This window comes from Chionomys nivalis, chromosome 14 (assembly GCF_950005125.1).
Source record: "Chionomys nivalis chromosome 14, mChiNiv1.1, whole genome shotgun sequence".
NCBI lineage: Eukaryota > Metazoa > Chordata > Mammalia > Rodentia > Cricetidae > Chionomys > Chionomys nivalis.
The window spans coordinates 70223910-70243012 of NC_080099.1; the positions used below are offsets into that span (position 1 = coordinate 70223910).

The 19103-nt window shown below is 47.3% G+C and overlaps 1 protein-coding gene across 1 annotated transcript in view; it reads right to left on the reverse strand.

Annotated features, from left to right (window-relative positions):
• Gata6 (GATA binding protein 6) overlaps positions 1-18789 on the reverse strand; it is a 32697-nt gene extending 13908 nt beyond the window's left edge. Inside the window, exons 1-6 of the mRNA XM_057788798.1 lie at positions 18567-18789; positions 16098-17251; positions 12196-12362; positions 8662-8787; positions 7422-7509; positions 7230-7333 (exon numbers count right to left, since the gene is read on the reverse strand). Coding sequence (XP_057644781.1) covers positions 7230-7333; positions 7422-7509; positions 8662-8787; positions 12196-12362; positions 16098-17214 — 1602 coding nt within the window. The 5' untranslated portion in view covers positions 17215-17251; positions 18567-18789. The remainder of the gene's footprint in view (positions 1-7229; positions 7334-7421; positions 7510-8661; positions 8788-12195; positions 12363-16097; positions 17252-18566) is intronic.
• Between the last annotated feature and the right edge of the window lie 314 nt (positions 18790-19103).

Sequence of the window (19103 nt, forward strand, 5' to 3'; positions counted from 1 at the left end):
AGAGATGGTTCAGCAGTTAAGCGCACTTGTTGCTCTTCCAGGGGACCTGGGGTTCAATTCCCAGAACCCACATGGTGACTCAGAGCCATCCATAACTCCAATTGAAGAAAATCCAAAACCCTCTTCAACTTTTTAAGGCACCAAGCACGCACACACACACACATATGCAGGCAAAATATTCAGACACATAAAATAAATCTTTTCTCAAATGTCCATGGAAAGAACCTTAAGTAAAGTAACATACGCTCTCTTTTGAAGGCTTCAAAGCTTATTCTGGTCCATCTTAAAAGGTGCCTGTCCCTAAGTCACTGCTGCTGATGAAAAACATGTACACAGCTCAGGGGTGTCTACAGCAGGGAAGAAGGGCCAGTGAGGCACAGAACAGCCCAGGAGTACCAGAGAGAGAGCAGCTATTAATATCCCAGAACTGATCCAAGAGGGGAGACCACCAAGACCCAGACAGTGTTGAATAAGATTCAGGCTCTTCAGCCTCTTTGTGTGTGTCACCAACAAGAAGCACAAACGAGGAAACCTGTACCCAACATGCCAGTCCTCCCACCGTCAAGCCCGAGGTTTAGAAATTACAATGTAAGGTTTGGTTCCGGGGGAGAAGGCGAACAAGCAGCGCAGCAGGCAAGCGCGGATGCTGGCGTTGTTTACTTCACTTACCAGATACTCCCAACCGAATACAGGAGTCTAACGTATAGACACAGAAAACAACACACCTCTCATGGAGCCAGGGTTAGCAAAAGTTCATAATTTACAAGTGAGCATTATTTGGGTCCTTCTTACTGCTTATTTGAGGGGGATCTGAAATATTTTTAAAAACCTACTTTGAGCTTTTTTTGCCCCCTTCAAAAAACCTGATTTGTATTCCTAACGTCTAAACAGCTCCTGTATTCTAGTCACGCCAAATCCAAACAATCGACCTTTGGTGCCATGATTGCTTTTTTAATTTATTGGGAGGATTGCTTGCATGTGAATGCCATTTCATTCGTGTGGATATCAGGACAACTGTTGGAGGTACTGTCTTCCCATCACCACCTGCATCCCTGGGACTGAATTCAAATTCAGCCTAGACTATAAGCACCTTTACCGAATAGCCAATCTCACCAGCTTTCCATTCTTGCAAATACCATACCCAACTAGGGGTGGGGATACATAAACAAAACTCTCAAAGAACTAATTTTTTTAATAAGAAAAAAATCCTAGCCAACTAGTGAGGCTTGGTAGCTATAATCCCAGCACTGGGAAGGTACAAGTAGACATCAGTAGGAGTTCAGGTCATCATTGTCTACAGAGGATGACCTACATGAAAGATGGCTCAGCACCCAAGGGCACTGACTGCTGTTCTGGAGGACCCAGGATTCCCAACAGCCTCATGGTGGAACACAACAGTCTACAACTCCACTTCTAGGAGGTCCCACCCTCTTCTGCCTCCTCAGGACTCCTTGGGCACCAGGCACACACATGCACAGCAAGCACACACATACAAGTCAAACACACAGCCATATGCAAAATAAAATCTACCCAATCCATAAAGCCTTTCCAGCTCTGCAAGCAGAGCTGACTGCTCCCTCCATTGGCCCCTCTACTACTTTGCTTGTCATGGTACTTTCAAATCTGACCACAGAGAAGACCGTGTATGTGGATACCTGCCACGCACCACCACCTCCACGTTAACATACAATCCCAGGTGTGGGACCTTTTCCTCTCCTGTACCTCCCATACAGCAATACTTCCCAACAACATCCAGCAAAGCAGAAGGCAACTAGAAACTTACCAATGACAGAGTGTGGTGTTACAGGTTTAACGATGCCTGTAATATTATAGTTTCAAGATACTCAAGTCTTTAAGCAATTACTGATACTATTTTTAGGCACGCAAAATACATTCATTGCTGACACATTAACTCTCTCTATAACCCAAGCAGGCCTTAACCTGGATATTCCCCTGCCTCAACTTCTGAAGTTTTGTGATTACAGATACGGGTCACTCACTCTAGGCAGATGAGTGTCATAAGCACACACACACACACACACACACACACACACACAGTATTTTCCAGTGTTAGCATTTTAAGTCAGAGGGAGAAAAGACTACACTGAAACTGAACATGTTAACATTTTACCCCAGCCGAGCAGTGTGGTGGCACACACCTTTAATCCCAGCACTCAGGAGCCAGAGGCAGGCTACAGAGAAACCCTCGTCTCGAAAAACCAAAAGAGAAACAGAGAGAAAGAGAGAGAGAGAGAGAGAGAGAGAGAGAGAGAGAGAGAGAGAGAGAGAGAGAGAGAATCTACACAACTCAGTCAACAGCTGGAATTTTGTTCTTTGTTTTTGTTTTGTGTTGTTTTGGGGGTTTGTTGTTGTTGTTGTTTGGGTTTTTAAAAGCAAGATTTCTCTGTGTAGTTCTAGATGTCTAGGAACTCACTCTGTAGATGAGGCTGGTCTCGAACTCAGAGATGCACCAGATGTAAGGTGTGCACTCCTACACCCATTCACAACAAATTGTTAAGGTACTTCCTTGCTATGTACCCCCAGCAGACCTGGAACTCTGTGTAGATTAGAGCTGCCTTGAACTCAGAGGTCAGCATCAATGCTGAGATTAAAAGCAAGTACCACCATGTCCAGCAAATTTTAGTATTCCATGGAAAATAAATGTCAAATTCTGTTGTAAATTTGGGTCAATTAAATGTTTTTTTCCAGGCGGTAGTGGTGCATGCCTTTATAATCCCAAAACTTGTGAGGCAGAGGCAGGTGGATTTCTATGATTTCAAAGCCAGCCTAGTCTACGAGGGCTAGTTCCAGGACAGGCCCCAAAGTTATACAAAGAAACCGTCTTTGAAAACAAAAACCAAAAAAAACCAAAAAAACAAAATTGTTTTTCAATAAACCTACAAATAAAAATGTAGCCATAGTAAGACAGATGGTTGTCATGAAAATTAATCATAGCATATTTGGTAGCAAATGCAAGGAAGAAACTGTGCTACTTTATCAACACCAGGCTGCAAGCCAGGGAGTCTCCAATGCCAGTGGGAGAACACTGCCTCCCTTCTTCCTGCAGACCAGGCACCCCGCACCAGTACAGCATACAGCTTCCCACAGGAGAAACTGAGTCATGGAGTGACCACCATGCACCCCGCACCAGTACAGCATACAGCTTCCCACAGGAGAAACTGAGTCATGAAGTGACCAGGTTATGACTGAATGACTCACCAAAAGTCTCTTATTCTCCCAGACAAAGGGCTCTCTTTTTTTTTTTTTTTTTTCAAGTTTTTCGAGACAAGGTTTCTCTGTAGCTTTGGAGCCTGTCCCGCAACTAACTCTTGTAAACTAGGCTGACCATGAACTCACAGAGTTCCACCTGCTTCTACACCACCATTGCCCAATTGGCAAAGGGCTCATTAAAACACAAATTAAAAAGTGAACCAACAAAATGAACCATTGGAGCATGGCAGAAGATAGCTCTGTTCTAGTCAGGAATGGTGGCACTCAGGAGGCTCTCCTGGGATATATGTAGAGCTCAGGGCCAGCCTGGCAACTTAGTAAGATTCCAAAATTTAAGCACATTTTAAAGGCCAGACATGGTGATCCACACCTTTAATCCCAGCACTTGGAAAGTAGAGGCAGGTGGATCTCGGCTAGTGTAAGGCCATCCCAGTCTACAGAAGGAGTTCCAAGACAGCCAGGGCTATACAATGAGGCCTTGCCTCAGTAAAAAATAAAAATTTGTAAAAACTAACTACATTTTAAAAGAGTTGGGGACATTCCCTAGCATCCACAAGGGTACCAAAAAATAATAAAACAGTAAAGGATGGGCAGTAAGATGGCCAGCTGGAAAACCACCTAGTGTGATCTTGAGAATTCACAGTGGAGAGAACTGACTTCCCAAAATTGTGCTCTGCTCATGGTGGCCTACGTACACACAACAGAAATACACTAACAATAAATTAAATTAAGTGGCACAGAAAGAGTGAACGAGAGGACTCCCACACCCAGTGCCGCTAGGAAAGGGTCTGGGATCTGGCTCATGCTTACAGCAGTAGACAAGAATATCTCACTGTCCCTTGAGTCCCTTGGTCCCAGGATTCTTTGGCCAAAAGAATCCAGGAATCTGGTGCTCGTGTAAATGGTCCACAGGCAAGAAGTCAGCTAGAAATGCCACCAGTTCTGCCGCCACTGATTTCCTAAGATGGGGTGGATGGAGGTGCTGCAGCCTGGGGCAGTGTTTGACTTCCTGGTAGCTCCTAGGCACTAAAGAAAGGCAGATGCATCCTTTCCACCTCTCAGCAGAGCGACTGTGGCCCCAGGCCCCCATCTATGGAGATGGCACCTGAGATCGCCCTCCTTTCAGTCCAGTTCTTTCGTCACCCCTACCACCAGCACACAGCGAATCTTACTACACACATGACCACAGGCAGCAATGGAAAATCAGTGGGGGTCACCCACTCTTTGGAGATTTGAACCCTAAGCCAATGAAGACATCGCATGTAACGCCAAACAACCTTATACAGGAATCTCACGTTTTCTTCAACTAAAGTATTTCATAGACTGGAGGTAACTGCTCACCAGCAGACACTGCGGCCCAGAAGGGGAAGACACGTTTCTGTCAGCACAGCTCCCTGCCAGTTGCTCACACCTGACTCCCAGCATCTTCTACACAGCTGTCACACTGACCACTCACTCTGCCCAGAGGTTCAGTGCAGCCAGAGAAGGCACTGCAAAGTGCTGAGGAACCAAGGGGCCAGAACGAGCCCTCCTCACAGTCAAGTCACGAGCAACTTATGGGGACAGCTATGGTGGAGTTGCCACGCAAAAAAAAATGCCTGCTCATCTAGACGGCAGCTTGGTACTCTCCGAAGGAGGCTGGCCAGGATTCGAGTGAGGAAGCAAGGCCACCAAGGGCAGATGGTAAGTGGCACCAAGCAGCTCCCCGACATAGAGGTTTCGGGGCTCAAAGCTTGCAAGTCTACAGCCTTGTAAAAGGCCTCTCCGGAGCCCCCACTACAAACCCTTGCCACTCAGCCTCCTGGTCTCTAGTCCGATGTTGATCTCTCCCTGAAGGGCCCAAGGCACTAACAGCAAGCCTAGAACCAGCCCACAGTTCCTGGGATTCTCACCCAGACACATTAGGCTCCTTTCCCAGCTTCTTGTTCTTTCCAACAGATTGGATTTATTAAGAGCAATTTAGAATTTTTACATCACAGAAGCACAAGAACAAACCTGACTCCATTTACCATAGCACCATTCCCCAGGCAAACGCAGAAGCCTCCACATTAACATTGAGACTGGACACTGTCTTCACAGTAGCCTGTAGTTGACGGAGACAAGACACAGACAGTGGCCCCAAACCTGGCTGTTCCTTTATACCCCAGAAAAAAACAAATCATTTTGCCTCATTTAGCTACATAGTAGGATTGGGATAGTAAGAGGAGCGGAAATAATCTTAACCTGTCATTTCCCAACAAATAACAAAATCTAATTACCACTTCAGACGTTTGGGGTGGCATACAACACTCCAATTTAATTTATACAGGAGCCAGAGATGGTTCCGCAGAAAAAGGTGCCTGCTGAGAGCCTGGCTACCTGAATTCTACCCTCTAACCCACATGAAAAAGAACAAACAGACTCCACTGTCTTCTGATTTCCACTTGTATATGGTGAGATGCATACATCTGGACACATGAATATTCTACACATATATCAGGCATACATGCAATACTAGAGACACACACAAAGGCATGCAATCACGCGCACAGGCATGTGTACACATTACCGTTCATACTGACAGGGGTTCAAAATAGTTTTTAAGCTAACATTTGCAATAAACAGAACCTGCTAGAAGGCTGAGCAGCACTGGTGCCTGCCTGTGTTTCCAACACAGGCAGAAGCAAGAGGACCCACTTTGATGAAGCTTGGTTCTGTGCCACACAGGTCTGAGACCCAGCCTCAAATATAAAAACAATGTAAAAGCTTCCTCATCTCAGTGACAGCACCGCGTTCGTTCAGCAGACATTTCTAGGAATGCATCACGTGCCAGTTACAACTTCCCTAATCTCTGACAGTCTCGTAGAAAAATGGTCATTTAAATGTTTTCATTAAAGGAATTTGGTTCAGAGAGAAATGATATGGAGTACTGTCTTAAATATGTTAATTTGGGCTTGAGACAGAAAGCCTGTTTGCAGTTCCTAAACCCTGCAGGGCAGCACTTTCGGTTTGGCCTCCAGCTATTGTATGGAAACACAAATTCCTAGGCCCCACACCCAGAAATTTTGACTAAAAAAACTCCAGGGTGTGGCTTAGAAATCTGTAGTATTTTGAAGTACCCTAAACAACCCAGGGCCAAATTAAATATAGCCAATAATTACTAGCTAAACAAGCTCCTAGTCTAGTCTAGGGAAGAATCTTGGCTGTGCACAACTTTAGGGTCTCGCCTTAGGGCTGGGGGTGTGTCTCAACCGCGATGGCAATCACCTAGTGTATCTTGCCTGGGGGGTGGGGGACTTTGGTGGAACTCAGGCTGAGGGAGGCCAGAGAGACGTTAAAGTGGGGAAATGCTCTAGGTAAAACCAAGTTCTCACCACAGTGAGAGACCCCGGCAAGCATCATGTATGTCACTGTGCTGAAATAACCCTTCAGAATCAGTGACCACTGGGAGGTGGCAAGGACTCCCAGGAAGAGGGCACAGGTTACAGGAAGGACAGTGGGAACAATAGCCATGACCTTTGCTTTGTGCAGATCTGAGAAAGCAAAACTGGAGCTGATAGACAGACGTCCCTGTAAATTTTTTTAATTCACCTTCGGAATACATAGTGACTCTGGCTGGGGGAAGAGGGAGGAAGGAAGGAAATGTAGCTGGGCGGTGGAGGTACACATCTTAAATCCCAGCACTCAGGAGGTAAAGGCAAGTAGATCTATGAGTTCGAGGCCAACCTGGTCTACAAAGAGTTCCAGGACAGTGGCGGGGGGGGGGGGGGGGGGGAGAGATTTGGGGGGGGAGACTCTCTCAAAACAAAACTGTGGGAGCAGGAAGGTGAATACAATCAATCTGCATCTTTTGTAAAGTTTGCCATTTTGTTGACATTCAAATATAATTTCCTCTAAAAACTATTAGGTAGCAATTCACTAAACTGTTGGTTCAGATGATTATACTGCTGATAAGATAAAATTTAAAACAATTTGAGACAGAGCAGTCTGCTCAGGCAGCCCGAGCAGCTCGCACTCACCCCTGAGGCAGCTGGTTGTGCTGAAGGAGAAGTGGTTTTGGTGCAGTCATCTGAATTAGAAGAGGAAGAAGTTGGAGTCATAGGGACAGAGTTACTGCTGTTACCTGCAAGAGACGAGCTGTGAGTACATCTACCTCTGCTGTCTAAGCTGGAAAACACTTTCCAGATAAAATGGAATTTTATTACACTCACCAGAGCAAGCTTTGGACTTATTTATGTTTTTAGGTTTTCGTTTCCTGGTTTGAATTCCTTCTTTTTTCATAGCAAGTGGTCGAGGCACCTGAAAAATATCCACATAAATACTGAAGGAAACAGACAAGATATGATTTTGGTACTCAAAGCCTTCACTCAACAGTGGCAGAATGGGTTCCATCTCCAGTCCCGCCAGACACTAGCCATCCATTTCTCAGTACTGTGGAATCGGGTGTGCTAAGAAAGCACACGGAGCCACATTATCCAGCTTTAAACGAATTAAAGACTTTGGTGTAAATTTCATCCTAACTAGATATGTAGATATTTATTAATATATATAAATATTATATCTATTCTAAATGCATAGAGATTTACCTTTTCCCCCAAAATAAAGATTCTTTCAGGGGAAAATAATGTAGTTTACCATGGACAATTTAATCTTTTCAACCTTACGGTTATTATCTGAAAAAACATTTTAATTTTAGAGACAATTATTTATTGTATGAATATTTACTTTTAATATCTTTTAAATAAAGAGATTAAATACCTTCTCCCTAAAACACAGGTTATTGCCTTTGTAAGACTGAACCAACCATTATTAGCCAGACTGCTGGCTGATGTGGGGGACATCGACATTCAGAAGGCTAAGGCAGGGGATGCAGCGCCCTGGGCTTTGCGTTTGAGGTCATCAGCCTAGGCTATAGAATGAGACCTTGTCTCAAAAACAAGCCAAAAATTGAGATTTATAAAAACCTCTACAGTCCTTTAATGAAGTATAGACTCTGACTGAAGATATCAAAGATAACTTCTTCAGACAAAAGTCTTTGTCAAATTTCTTAAAGCTGAAGGTCTATAGTGATCATTATTTTGTTGTTAATTTTACATTTCTGTTTTTTCTTCTTGATATGAGGCTTGTCTGTATAGCCCTGGCCGTCTGGGTTGAAGGCATGCATTACCACACCTGGCTCATGCTTGCTGACATTTCTAAAATAGGGATGTTTTCACCAAAAATGTCAGTGTCAGATTAGTTGGTTGTGTTATCTCTCGGCCCCTCAGTGGCTGAAATAAGCAGCTCACATAGCAGCTGTGGTTCAAGGCGGCGCACACACAATACGCTCAGTTCTTCACTTTCAGATCTTTTTTAACCCTTTTTTAATTTGCTTTTTCCTCTGCCTTATAATTGAAAATATACTGTTTAGGTACTAAGTGTATGCGCTCATAAACAGAACACACGGCATACCCCATGGAGCTTCATATAGAGTCCACAAGCATTGCACACGGGCTCGCCCTCGGCGTTTCTGCGCCATAAGGTGGTGGTTGTGGTATGACAGTTGGCACAGGACAGTCCAAGTCGCCGCGACGAGGGCTAGAAAACAGTGTGGAAGACACTAAGCAGAGAAATACGACTTTGCATATTTTAATATTTCCAGTTAGTTATACATGAAATGTCCCTTCAGAACAAAATCTGAAGTGTAATGAGGCAGACGTTTCTGGACCAGAAATCTTGAGGTCTGCATAGTGTGCTTGATCCCACAGGTGAGTCTCTCTCCCCTCGCCTGCTACTAAGAGTTGTCAGATAACCTTGAAGCAAAGTTGTCCCAGCATCACACGTTTCCATGGTGGCCTGCTCCTCCAAGAATTCAGGTTTCCACCCACTGTTGCTGACAAATTTAGATTTCCTGAAAATTGCCCCAAACAGAGCTCAATTCTAGAACACACCAAAAAATACAACCCCCTGCAGCCTGCTCGGTTGTCACAATATGAGATGTGAGTCACAAAACACAATCAGAGCCACCAGTGTGCTCAATGGCTTTGGTTGTCTAAGAACTGGTGATAGCTACATCTATTTTCCAGGCACATGTAGAGAAAAATCAACCAGAAACCATAAAAAGATGAGTGAGAACCAGGCCGGTGGCAGCACCGGGGAAGCAGAGGCAATCTCTGAGTTCTAGGCCAGCCTGGGCTACACAGAGAAACCCTGTCTAAAAGAAAAAATAGGAACAATAGAAAAAAAAGAAGAGTGAGAAAGAAAAGCTGAGGATCTTTACCTGTAACTGTTGTTCTGGTGCCTGAATTGTTGTGTCTGTTTCACAAGAGTCAAGCACATTTGACAACATTCTTTTAATATTAACGCTCTTTTGTATATGGTGATTTTTCATATAAATAGTTAACTGGTATCGCCAGGGGAGCCCCCGGCTAATGCTACCCTTTATGGCCCTAACATTCTTGAAGAAATATATTTCCTCCATACCCTACATAAGCTTGTGGAAGGGATGGAAACAATGGAACCCTCTCTCAGAAAGACAAAATATGATTTTTTTAGATTACCCAGTATAAATTGTTTAAAAATTACGAAAAACAAGTTGTACCAATACCACATCTTATACATAGTTAATACATATTAGTATATATATGCTTATCTATATTAAGCAAAAATATGGGAATCAAAGCAAATTTTAGGTGATAGAACTCCAAAGGTTCCCAGGTTCGGTTCATTTGAGAAAAATAACAATCCATTTTATAAAGAAAAAAGATGTTGGGTGTGCACTGGATATTCATGGGTCAGAGAATCGGGATTCCAAGTTTTTTTTTAAGATAAATAAAATTAATAAAACAGGATTTTGCATCTATAGCTCACACCTATTCTATAAAATCAGAGACACTTTCATGAACCCCTACAACATTCCTAAGAATTCGGAACTACTAATTCTCAGAATTCAGAATATTTGGCTGATAGAACTACTCAACAAATAGCTTTGCTAAAACAACAACAAAAATATTAGCAAAACCTTACACTCCGGCAGAGACTTTTCTCTCCCCCTTCTTTGGGGTTTCTCTACATAAACATGAAATTAGTGAAGGGGGCAGTATGACTGCTTTATGAACAGGTCATTTATGACAGTCTCCAGTGGAATTTAGAGCCAGCATGGAGCAAATTGTTATCAGAATTTGCCATTCCAACAAAGAGCTTTATGATCGTCAACTGCAGATCACAAGTGAAGGCAGTCTCCATAAAGATGTGAAATGAAGGTGGGTGAGCTATAAACCGCCTGCTAACAGCAACCTCGGTTCTGTTCTTCACTGACAAGGAATTCAAGCTACACCATAAACCTCTTATTACAAGTTCAAATTCACGGCGATTGGGTGACTGGCTCTGTCCTGCTGGCTTAACAAACTGGAGTTCAATACTCTGTTTCTGAGAACTAAGCCAGATCTACCAAAGCTATAAGCCCACAAGGAGAACTAATTGATAGTGACACGCCCTACAATTGGTATCATTTATAACTCATTCCCAAAGCCTATTGACTGACCTTGGTTACTGCCAAGACACCTGCCACAGAAAGAAAAGTAATTGATTCACAGACATTTGTTTTTTCTTGTGGATAACAAGTTTTACTGGTAAGTGCATGAAATAAATGGTGCTATCAAAATACAGTGCCTAGTTGATCAAATTTGTAATTCAACAAGAACCTAAAAAGCTACTACTCCTCCACCAAGTTTTTGCCCAGTTTTGAAAAACAATGTTACCTTTCAGAGCTCAGCTAGAGCTCCACAAGAACAAAGTTTTCCCTCCAGAAAGTAATCTTTCATTGTTCGTGCTTTAAATGAAAGCAAGAACTTCCATGGAATAGTTTCTGACTACTTTCTTTTTAATAAAATACATAAGGATTACAAAAGCTGGTGAGTTGGTCACACTCTAAATTTAAGGATACCCTTTAAAGAAAACCCTAAACTGGAGAAATTGTACCACGTAAAGCACATTCCCTTTAAATTAACCTTAGCTACTTTATTTTAAATGCATTAAAAACAAAACAATCATAAAACTAATTGCCTCTTCTTAAGGTGTCAGACTTAGGTTCTGACGCAATTTTGCTCTAATCTAGTTAACACAAACAACATGTATAGCATTTGTTCTGCTAATTAGGGTATAACAATTAAATAAATTACCTGGGTCCTTAAGATGTCTGGCATCTAATTGCAAAGCATCTACTTTAAATGGCATTTAGAACACCGTCAGTTGGGACTAGAAAAGGTTAGTATTAAGGTGCAGCTCAAGAAAGTGTTCTTTTTCATTTCAGCTTTAAATGTCCTAACAAATGGCTACTACACGAGCTTAATCGCAGAGAAATTGAGGATTCCCCATACTTATTTTAAAAGATGGTAAATGTTTGAGTTGGTGAACATTTACAATTTGAGACGTTCAAGTTCTGTGCCGTTCTCTGCAATAGTCAGATTTCAAAATAACTAATGTTCGCCATACTCAGAGCAATTTAAAAGTCAAGAATCGGAACTCAACAGGGCTCTCCAAGAAAAAGCAGCTGCCCCAGAGAGGTAGGCTGTGCTGACCCCGGAAGAGTGGGGCTTCCGTCTGACCATTTAGGCATTGAAATCAGCCTGAGAACACAAAGCCGATCTTCCCTTGCCTACTGAGGACGTTACCTGCAGCCACAGTTTGAGTATCCGTTATGTACACAGGCTAAGAGTATCTCAAGGTAAATATGTATCTGTACTTTTTAAAAATTATAAAACAAAAAGAGGCAGCACAGCAGCTGAAGATGCGATTCAGCAGCAGACACTAGTTTGCCTTGTGTTTTTCAATACCTGGTACAGGGAGGGAGCGGAAGGGAGACTGCTACCAGCCACACTTTTCTTTTTTGCCCCTTGGAAAGACCTGTCTTCCTCTAAGGGGTTCTGGCGAGAGGGCATGGGGGCGGGGGTGCGGAGAAGGGGAAAGTGGAGGTATAGCAGGTCCACGCCCTGCGGTGACACTCACCACGCGCTTCTGCGGCTTGATGAGGGGCCGACTGAGGCCGTTCATCTTGCTGTAAAGGCCGCACGCATTGCACAGGTAGTGGCCTGTACCATCTCGTCGCCACAGCGGCGTCTGGATGGAGCCGCAGTTCACGCACTCGCGACTTTCGGACAGATCCTCCAGCAGATCTGTGGGGAGATCGAGAACCAGAGACCAGTGAGGTCGCCCGCCTCAGATGGGTGATCAGAAGTTTGAGGCGTACCCCAGGCTCCCCAAGGCACCAAGTTCTGGCCTTGTCCCACACTCCAGGGTCCGTCCCCACCCCCACCCACGGTGGAGCCAGTAGAAACCCCAGTGAAGTCAGAGGCCCTGAGAATGAGGTGACCGGGAGAAGATCACTTGAGTTGCCTTACTGCTCTTCCCGGGCTGTCTAAGGTAAAACTGAGGTCGTCCTAATTATAAAATGCAACTTATCAAACCCAAGCAAGCTTTGCAACAATCACTGATTGCTGACCTCCCCTAAAACCCACAAATATCCAGGACTCACTGCCCGTTTATTGTTATCAAGCAATTTTAAAGTATTTTTGTGCCCATCACACTTCGTCTTACATGTCTTTTCTTCCATTAAAAAACATATTTAAAATACTGCTATTAGCGCTTATATTGATTAATTATAATTATAAATAAGAAAATAAAGGCTTTTCTTGGGGAGAGGAAAGGCAGGTTATTAAGCACGGAGAATACATTTTCTTTTCATGCCATGAGGATCTAACACTGAAATATTCTGATTTCTATCTAAAATCTATTTTAAATATGATTCTTCTTTGGTTCTATGGTTCTTCTTAGCAGACTGCATATTTTAAACATGTATTTTAAATATAGGTTTCCATCTTTTCAGATCATGTGGTTACTTTTGGAATTTGAAATTAAGCTAAGGCTAATTAAAAACTAATTGAAATAATCTTAATTAACAGAAATGATAGCATCTGCTATTCTCCTCAAGGGGGTAAAGCGTGAAAGAACTTCAGTTCTCTAAAGCTGAACGCTATCACACAAACGGATATGGCTATGTGGAGCCCTTTCTGCTACAGGGCTTGGACATTCTCCGAGAAGCAGTTGAGTCACTTATAAAGGTGAATAAACACTGTGCTTTGGCCTTTTATTTGAAGAGTATCCTGCCAGCATAGCGCTATGCGCCCCACTCCCCTGATGTTCATAGTTTGTCTAGTCAGTAATGTGGTAGGGATATCTAAATGTGGTTTTAGCATTAAAATGCTTTTACCATTAATTTTGACCTTACCAAAAAAGAGTGTCCTTCATTTCTAGAGTTATATCTTAGATGTAAAGGAAACTAACATCCCACACAAGTGAGTTCAAAGTTATCCTGGGGACACTGGAACTTAAAACACATCACAAAGATTTATTCTTCTCCGCCCTAAAAGCCACTATTGACCACGGTAATCAGTAAAATACTCAGGACTTCAAGGACACTGAAGTTAAACAAGGCATTTGTCTTTGCTGTTGACTTTAAAATGTTACCTATAAGAGAGCCAGCCCCTCTTCTAGAGTGGGGCATTCCCTGGAAAAACCCGGCCCCAGGTCTGGCCTCATTCACTGGGCTAGGAACAATAAAAAGTCTCCCTAGAGATGTGTGGATGCCCTAGGTAGAACATAGGCCTCTGGAGACCCAGAGATAAAATTTCAAGTTCTAGGAATTTAACTAAATAATAAAAAAAATTGTAGTTCCTTTTCTGCCTCTCAGCAAGGCCCAGACAGCAATAATTCTAAAATGACGAAAGAAAATACACTGTAACCATAAAACCTGATTGCACTGGAGGTTGGCACCTCTATCCTAAGTGGTCCCTTGGGGAGCTCCTGGGAAGTGACAGACTCTAATCAGGTGTGGTGACTGGACTCACCAAGGAATGGTGCTCAGTAGGAGCTTAAAGAAGTCCAGGGATGGGGCTGTGAGGACCTGGGCTCATCTCAGTGTGAACTACTTCAGATCTAGCCACCAGGCAGTAGGGAAAGGGTACGAAGCAGGCATGCAAGAAAACTCAACTGCGAGACTGACATCCAAATGTGAATGATGATGATGATATTATTATTATTATTATTATCATTATCATTATCATTATAATAATAAATGTGGACACAGGAAGATGGTAGCAAATTCAAGGCCAGCCAGCCAAGAGCTACACAGGGAGATCCTGGCAGAGGGGTATCAAGGTGAGGACCCAGCAATGCCTCTGTGATCAAACTCGAGGCCACCCTTCTATCCAGCTCTGCCTTGGTTGCTGCTTCTTTTCTTAGCAGACTGCAAAACCTGTATGTCGGCCTTCACTCCAACCCCTTTTTAAGAACTGCTTAAGTCTACAGATTTTCCCGTACTCTGCAACGCTCTGAGACGGGTGGGGGAGTAATCTAGGAAAATAGAGGCTAATTTCAAAGCCAAGACACTTCTGTGGTGCCTGTGACTGCATTTCTCAAAGGGGTTCACTGCTCTCAACATCTAGAGATAGGATTCTGTCTCTGTGCAAGCTATCTCAGTCAAGTGAGGTGGCACAGGCCTAGAGAAAAGGAATTTATAGAGAATGTTACCGTGTGTTCAAACAACAGGCAGGGCAGAGGGGTGGCCTCAAACAGAAGGCACCCAGCCCCCACAAACTCACCCCTGACAAAAGCGCCACACCCAAGTCACAACTCCCTTCTCATTCTTTGAAAAATTTTAGTTTCCCAGTCTCTACCCTCGGGAGTTAAACACCCCAAGCCACAGGGGCACATAAACAGGATCCTCCCTAAGGCTCTTTTCTAGCCAGGCAGGAAAGGCACAGGAGTAAGGGGGTTGGGGGCTGAAATACCCTGTCTCTTGGCCTTTCCCAATGTGACCACTGAGGCCCTGTTCAGATCAGGTTCTCCTTTGGGAGCCACTAGACTTACTGAGCACAAGCTGAGAAACCCCCATTCAGTCTAACACATGAGGTGCCCTGAAAGGACTGTCCCTAAACCAAAGTGGAGAGGGGCTCCCAGTATGCAAAGATTCTTTGAAGCAGTATCCTCTGTTCCTCCTAAGACCGACTATCTGCCCTCAAAAACATTGCATTTTTTTCTGATAGAAAAAGTAGTTAAGTGAGTGAAAGCCCGGGAGGAAGATTTACGGGTGAACTCGGGGGCTTTAAAAAAGGTGGCCGAGGAAGAAAACAAGGCTGCCTCGTACCTGCCCTTGCTAACAGCGGGACCATTTCCAAAATAAGGTCTCTCTAAAGTAGTTGACCATAGTCCCTGGCACTGAAGAGGGTGGTGTAACTCGGCCCATCTGGCCAAGGGGAGCTGCATACCCAGTCCCACCCAGCAGATGCCAAGCCTGCACCAACTATCCTTAGGAATAATGTCAAGGCTGGCTGACCTAGGTCTCTTCTCATCTCCCCCTCCCCTCCCCCGTTGCTTGAGGGAACCGAGGCCTAGATCTTGAGGCTTTGGGTGTCCTATTTAAATACTCTCGTCCAAAGAAGCTCCTCACATAGGCACTGAATAATGAAGAGACTACCTAATCAAGAACCCAATATTCCAAACGCTACCCCTGGAATCTCACTCACCCAAACCAGACAGGATATATGTGGAGCTCTGACCCCACAGATCTCTCAAACTAAAGGGCATGTTTTCTCAATTGTCCGGTCTTTACTCAAGAAGCTTCCCCCGCCCCGTGCACCCCATCCCACCCCCAAGACCTGAGATAATAGATGTGCATTCACTCTTTCCTGAACAAAAGTATCCCCACACCGTCAACTGCTAGCTTGAGTATGCTGCCACTGATTTACAAAATCTTTGCTGGAGCCAGGTGGACCTCTGGTAAACAGCTGCTTCACACGCTCCTGCGCCCGACGTCCCTGGCCCGCTCCCCCACACAGCGGCGCGATCCTTACCTGCGCTGGGGCCTCGCGGCACCGGAAGCGGGGCTCCGGCGCGGCTCTGTAAGCTGTGCAGCACCGGAGTTTCGAAGGGTCCAGCTGGCCAGGCGGGAGTCAACGGTGCACCCATGTAGGGCGAGTAAGTCGGGTGATGGTGATGATGGTGATGGTACGTCCCGTTCAGCGGCCGCGCCGCGGACAGCGAACTATACTGGTGCTCCCGGCCGCCCATGGCCGCCAGGCTGCTGCTGCCACCACTCATGCTGCCGGTGCCCGCGCTGCCCGCAGCCACGTAGCCCCCTGGGTCCCGCGCGGCGCCGTTGGCTATGGGCGGGCTGGGCGAGTAGGGGAAGCGCGCCGAGGCGTGCGCGGCGGCCGAGCTCGCACCTCCTGGCCCCGCTGTCCCGCCGCCGGCTGTGCCGCCCCCGCCATACGGGGGACTGTCGGCGGAGGCCTGGGGCCAGCCCGGGTGAGCTCCCGCGCCGCCCGCGTGGTTGCTGGGCCCGCTTCCCGCTCCCTGCAGGTATGGCAGGCCGGGCAGCATGGAACCCACTCGCGTGGTGGGGACGTAGACCGGAGAGCTGGCCGCAGCCGCAGCCGCCGCCGCGGCAGCCGCAGAATGCACGAATCCGCCGGGCGCGCCGTCGTAAGCGGCCGGCCCCTGGCTGGACAGGGCGGCGAGGGTCTGGTACATTTCCTCGGGTTGCTCGGTCGCGAAGGGGCTCAGCTTGGCGCCCCGACTGGACCACAACAGCTTGCTGGCGGTAGCGGCCTGGTCTAGGTCAGTGAAGAGCAACAAGTCCTCCCAACTCGACAGGGCGTTCCCGGGGCCAGGGACCCCGGGCGCCGAAGGTCCGTGGGCAGTCGCGAAGGGGTGCGAGGCGTAGGGGCTGAGCAACAGCGAGCGGCCCGGAGGTCCCGCCACCGCCTCGGTGTCGAGCTGCGGCGTCCTGCAGTTGCTGGCGCCGCAGGGACCACGATCCCCGCCCCGGGAGCAGGAGGAGGACGAGGAAGAGATCGGGGATGGCGGGGAGGAGAGCTCCCGCGCTGGAAAGGCCCCAGAGTCGCCGGCGTCCGCAGCAGCGGCCCCGAAACGCTTTGGCAGGCACCAGCCGCCGTCAGTCAAGGCCATCCACTGTCCGGCGCTGCTCCAATCTGACTTTTGGTTCCTGAGGTGGGATTGAGGAACAAGACAGGAAGACTGTAGATAAAGTGGGTTTACCAAAAGCGTGGACAGTCTACCAACACGCTCCACTCCCTCTCCCAGCTTAGGGCATCCCTTAATGATCCTGCATCTGCCCCGTGTTTGAGGGGGTTAGAAAACGGGAAACCAAATCTGCGTAGCAGCCACAGGGTTCTCGACGACCATTGTGCCCTTCTCCGTCACCCAGGACGCGTGTCCTCGCGCCCTCCCAGCCCACCACTCGATAGCATCCTTCCTCTGTAAGGCGCGCCACATCCCGGGAGTAACCACGAAGCTGACCGAGGTTTTCCTTCTGCCCCAGCTTGGCTAACTCATGATCAATGACACGAAAAAATTTCATGTGTGTCAATGCTGTCTCATCCTGCCTTCTGGTAGGTGCCCCTCTCCTAGGACGCCTGTGAAAGAGTTCCGCGCATGAAAATAGCTAGCAAAGGCAACCTGTCCCCGAAAACGAAACCGCCGCTTTTTCTCAGAGCTTCCCGGACCTCGCTGACCAAATCCAACGCGAGCTCTAGAAAAAGCCACCAGTCCAGAGAACGTGGGACGCCAAGGCAGACGCAGGAGCCCGGAAAGTAGTGTGGGAAACCCACCCAGCAAAGCCTCGTACCCAACCGCGTCCAGGCCGACCGACCGCACACCTTAGACACGGACCGCGTCACTACCACAAAGTCCGAGCACTCACGCCGGCCAGGCCACCCCCGGCCCACCCCGTGGTCAACCAGAGGGGAAAAGCCAGACCGTTCCGGAATTGGACATAGCAGGGTGGAGCAGAGCGCAGAGGAAAGGAGGGGGAAACACAGGAGGGGAGGGGGTGAGCCCGCCCCAAAGCCGTGGCCACCCCTAAGGGGAGAGCAGGAAGAATGACAGGGAGACTTGAAGGGGGTGGGAAGCCAGGCCGGCCTCTACCCGGCTGCTTTTCCAAATCACTTCGGCTCATCGGAGATAACCACACTAAAATTAATGCCTACGCACAGACTAGGGCAAGATGGCAAGAAAGATGTTTCTCTGCCCACTGGACTACGGGCTCCCGCCCCTTGGCGCTGAGATAACTCGGGAGATAAGGCTGCGGGCAGATAAGCACGGGGGGTGGGGGGGGGTCTGGTCCGCGGTATCCCGGGAACCTGGGAGTCCCGGCAATCCTCCGGGAGTCAAGGAGGGGAACACCCTCGGAGGCGATCACGGCCAGAGAAAGGCCGGGAGTGCTGGAGGCCCTAGGGCCTGCGACTGGTAGGGTTGGAAGGAAGGGGGGGGGGGGTAAACAAAAGAGGAAGCAGCCGAACCTCGGGCGAGCGACGTGCGTGAAGAACGGCAGCGGCGGAGGAGAGTGCTCCCGAGCGCGGAAAGAGGCTGAGGGCGCCGGCGGGAGAGCGCGAGTCCGGGGTCTGCGAGTGGTTGCTGGCGAATAAAAAGGAGAGAGGAGGCGCCTCTTACTGCTCTGCCGGAAAACTGCAGCCTGCGTTCCTGATTGGACTCACCGAGCCCTAAACAAACAGCGCTCGCCGAAGGGTGCCAGGCTGTGTGTGGGTCGGACCTGCTCTCTACGAGCTGCTGGGTGTGGAGGTGAAAAGAGGGAGGAGGGATCGAGGGGGGGGGGGGAGGAGGAAAAAGCGGGTGGGGAGGAGACGGGGAGGAGGAGGGGAGTGCGCAGCCTTAGCAGACAATAAGTGCTAGGCAGCCTGCGGGCGTGGACTGAGCAACTAGCCCTGTCCCCAGAGCGAGGCAAGTCCACCAAGGGGGCGCCCAACTCGGGGACACCAGCGGGTGGTGGAGGCAACTGCACGCCCAACTTGCCCGGCGACCCATATTCATTCAGTGGT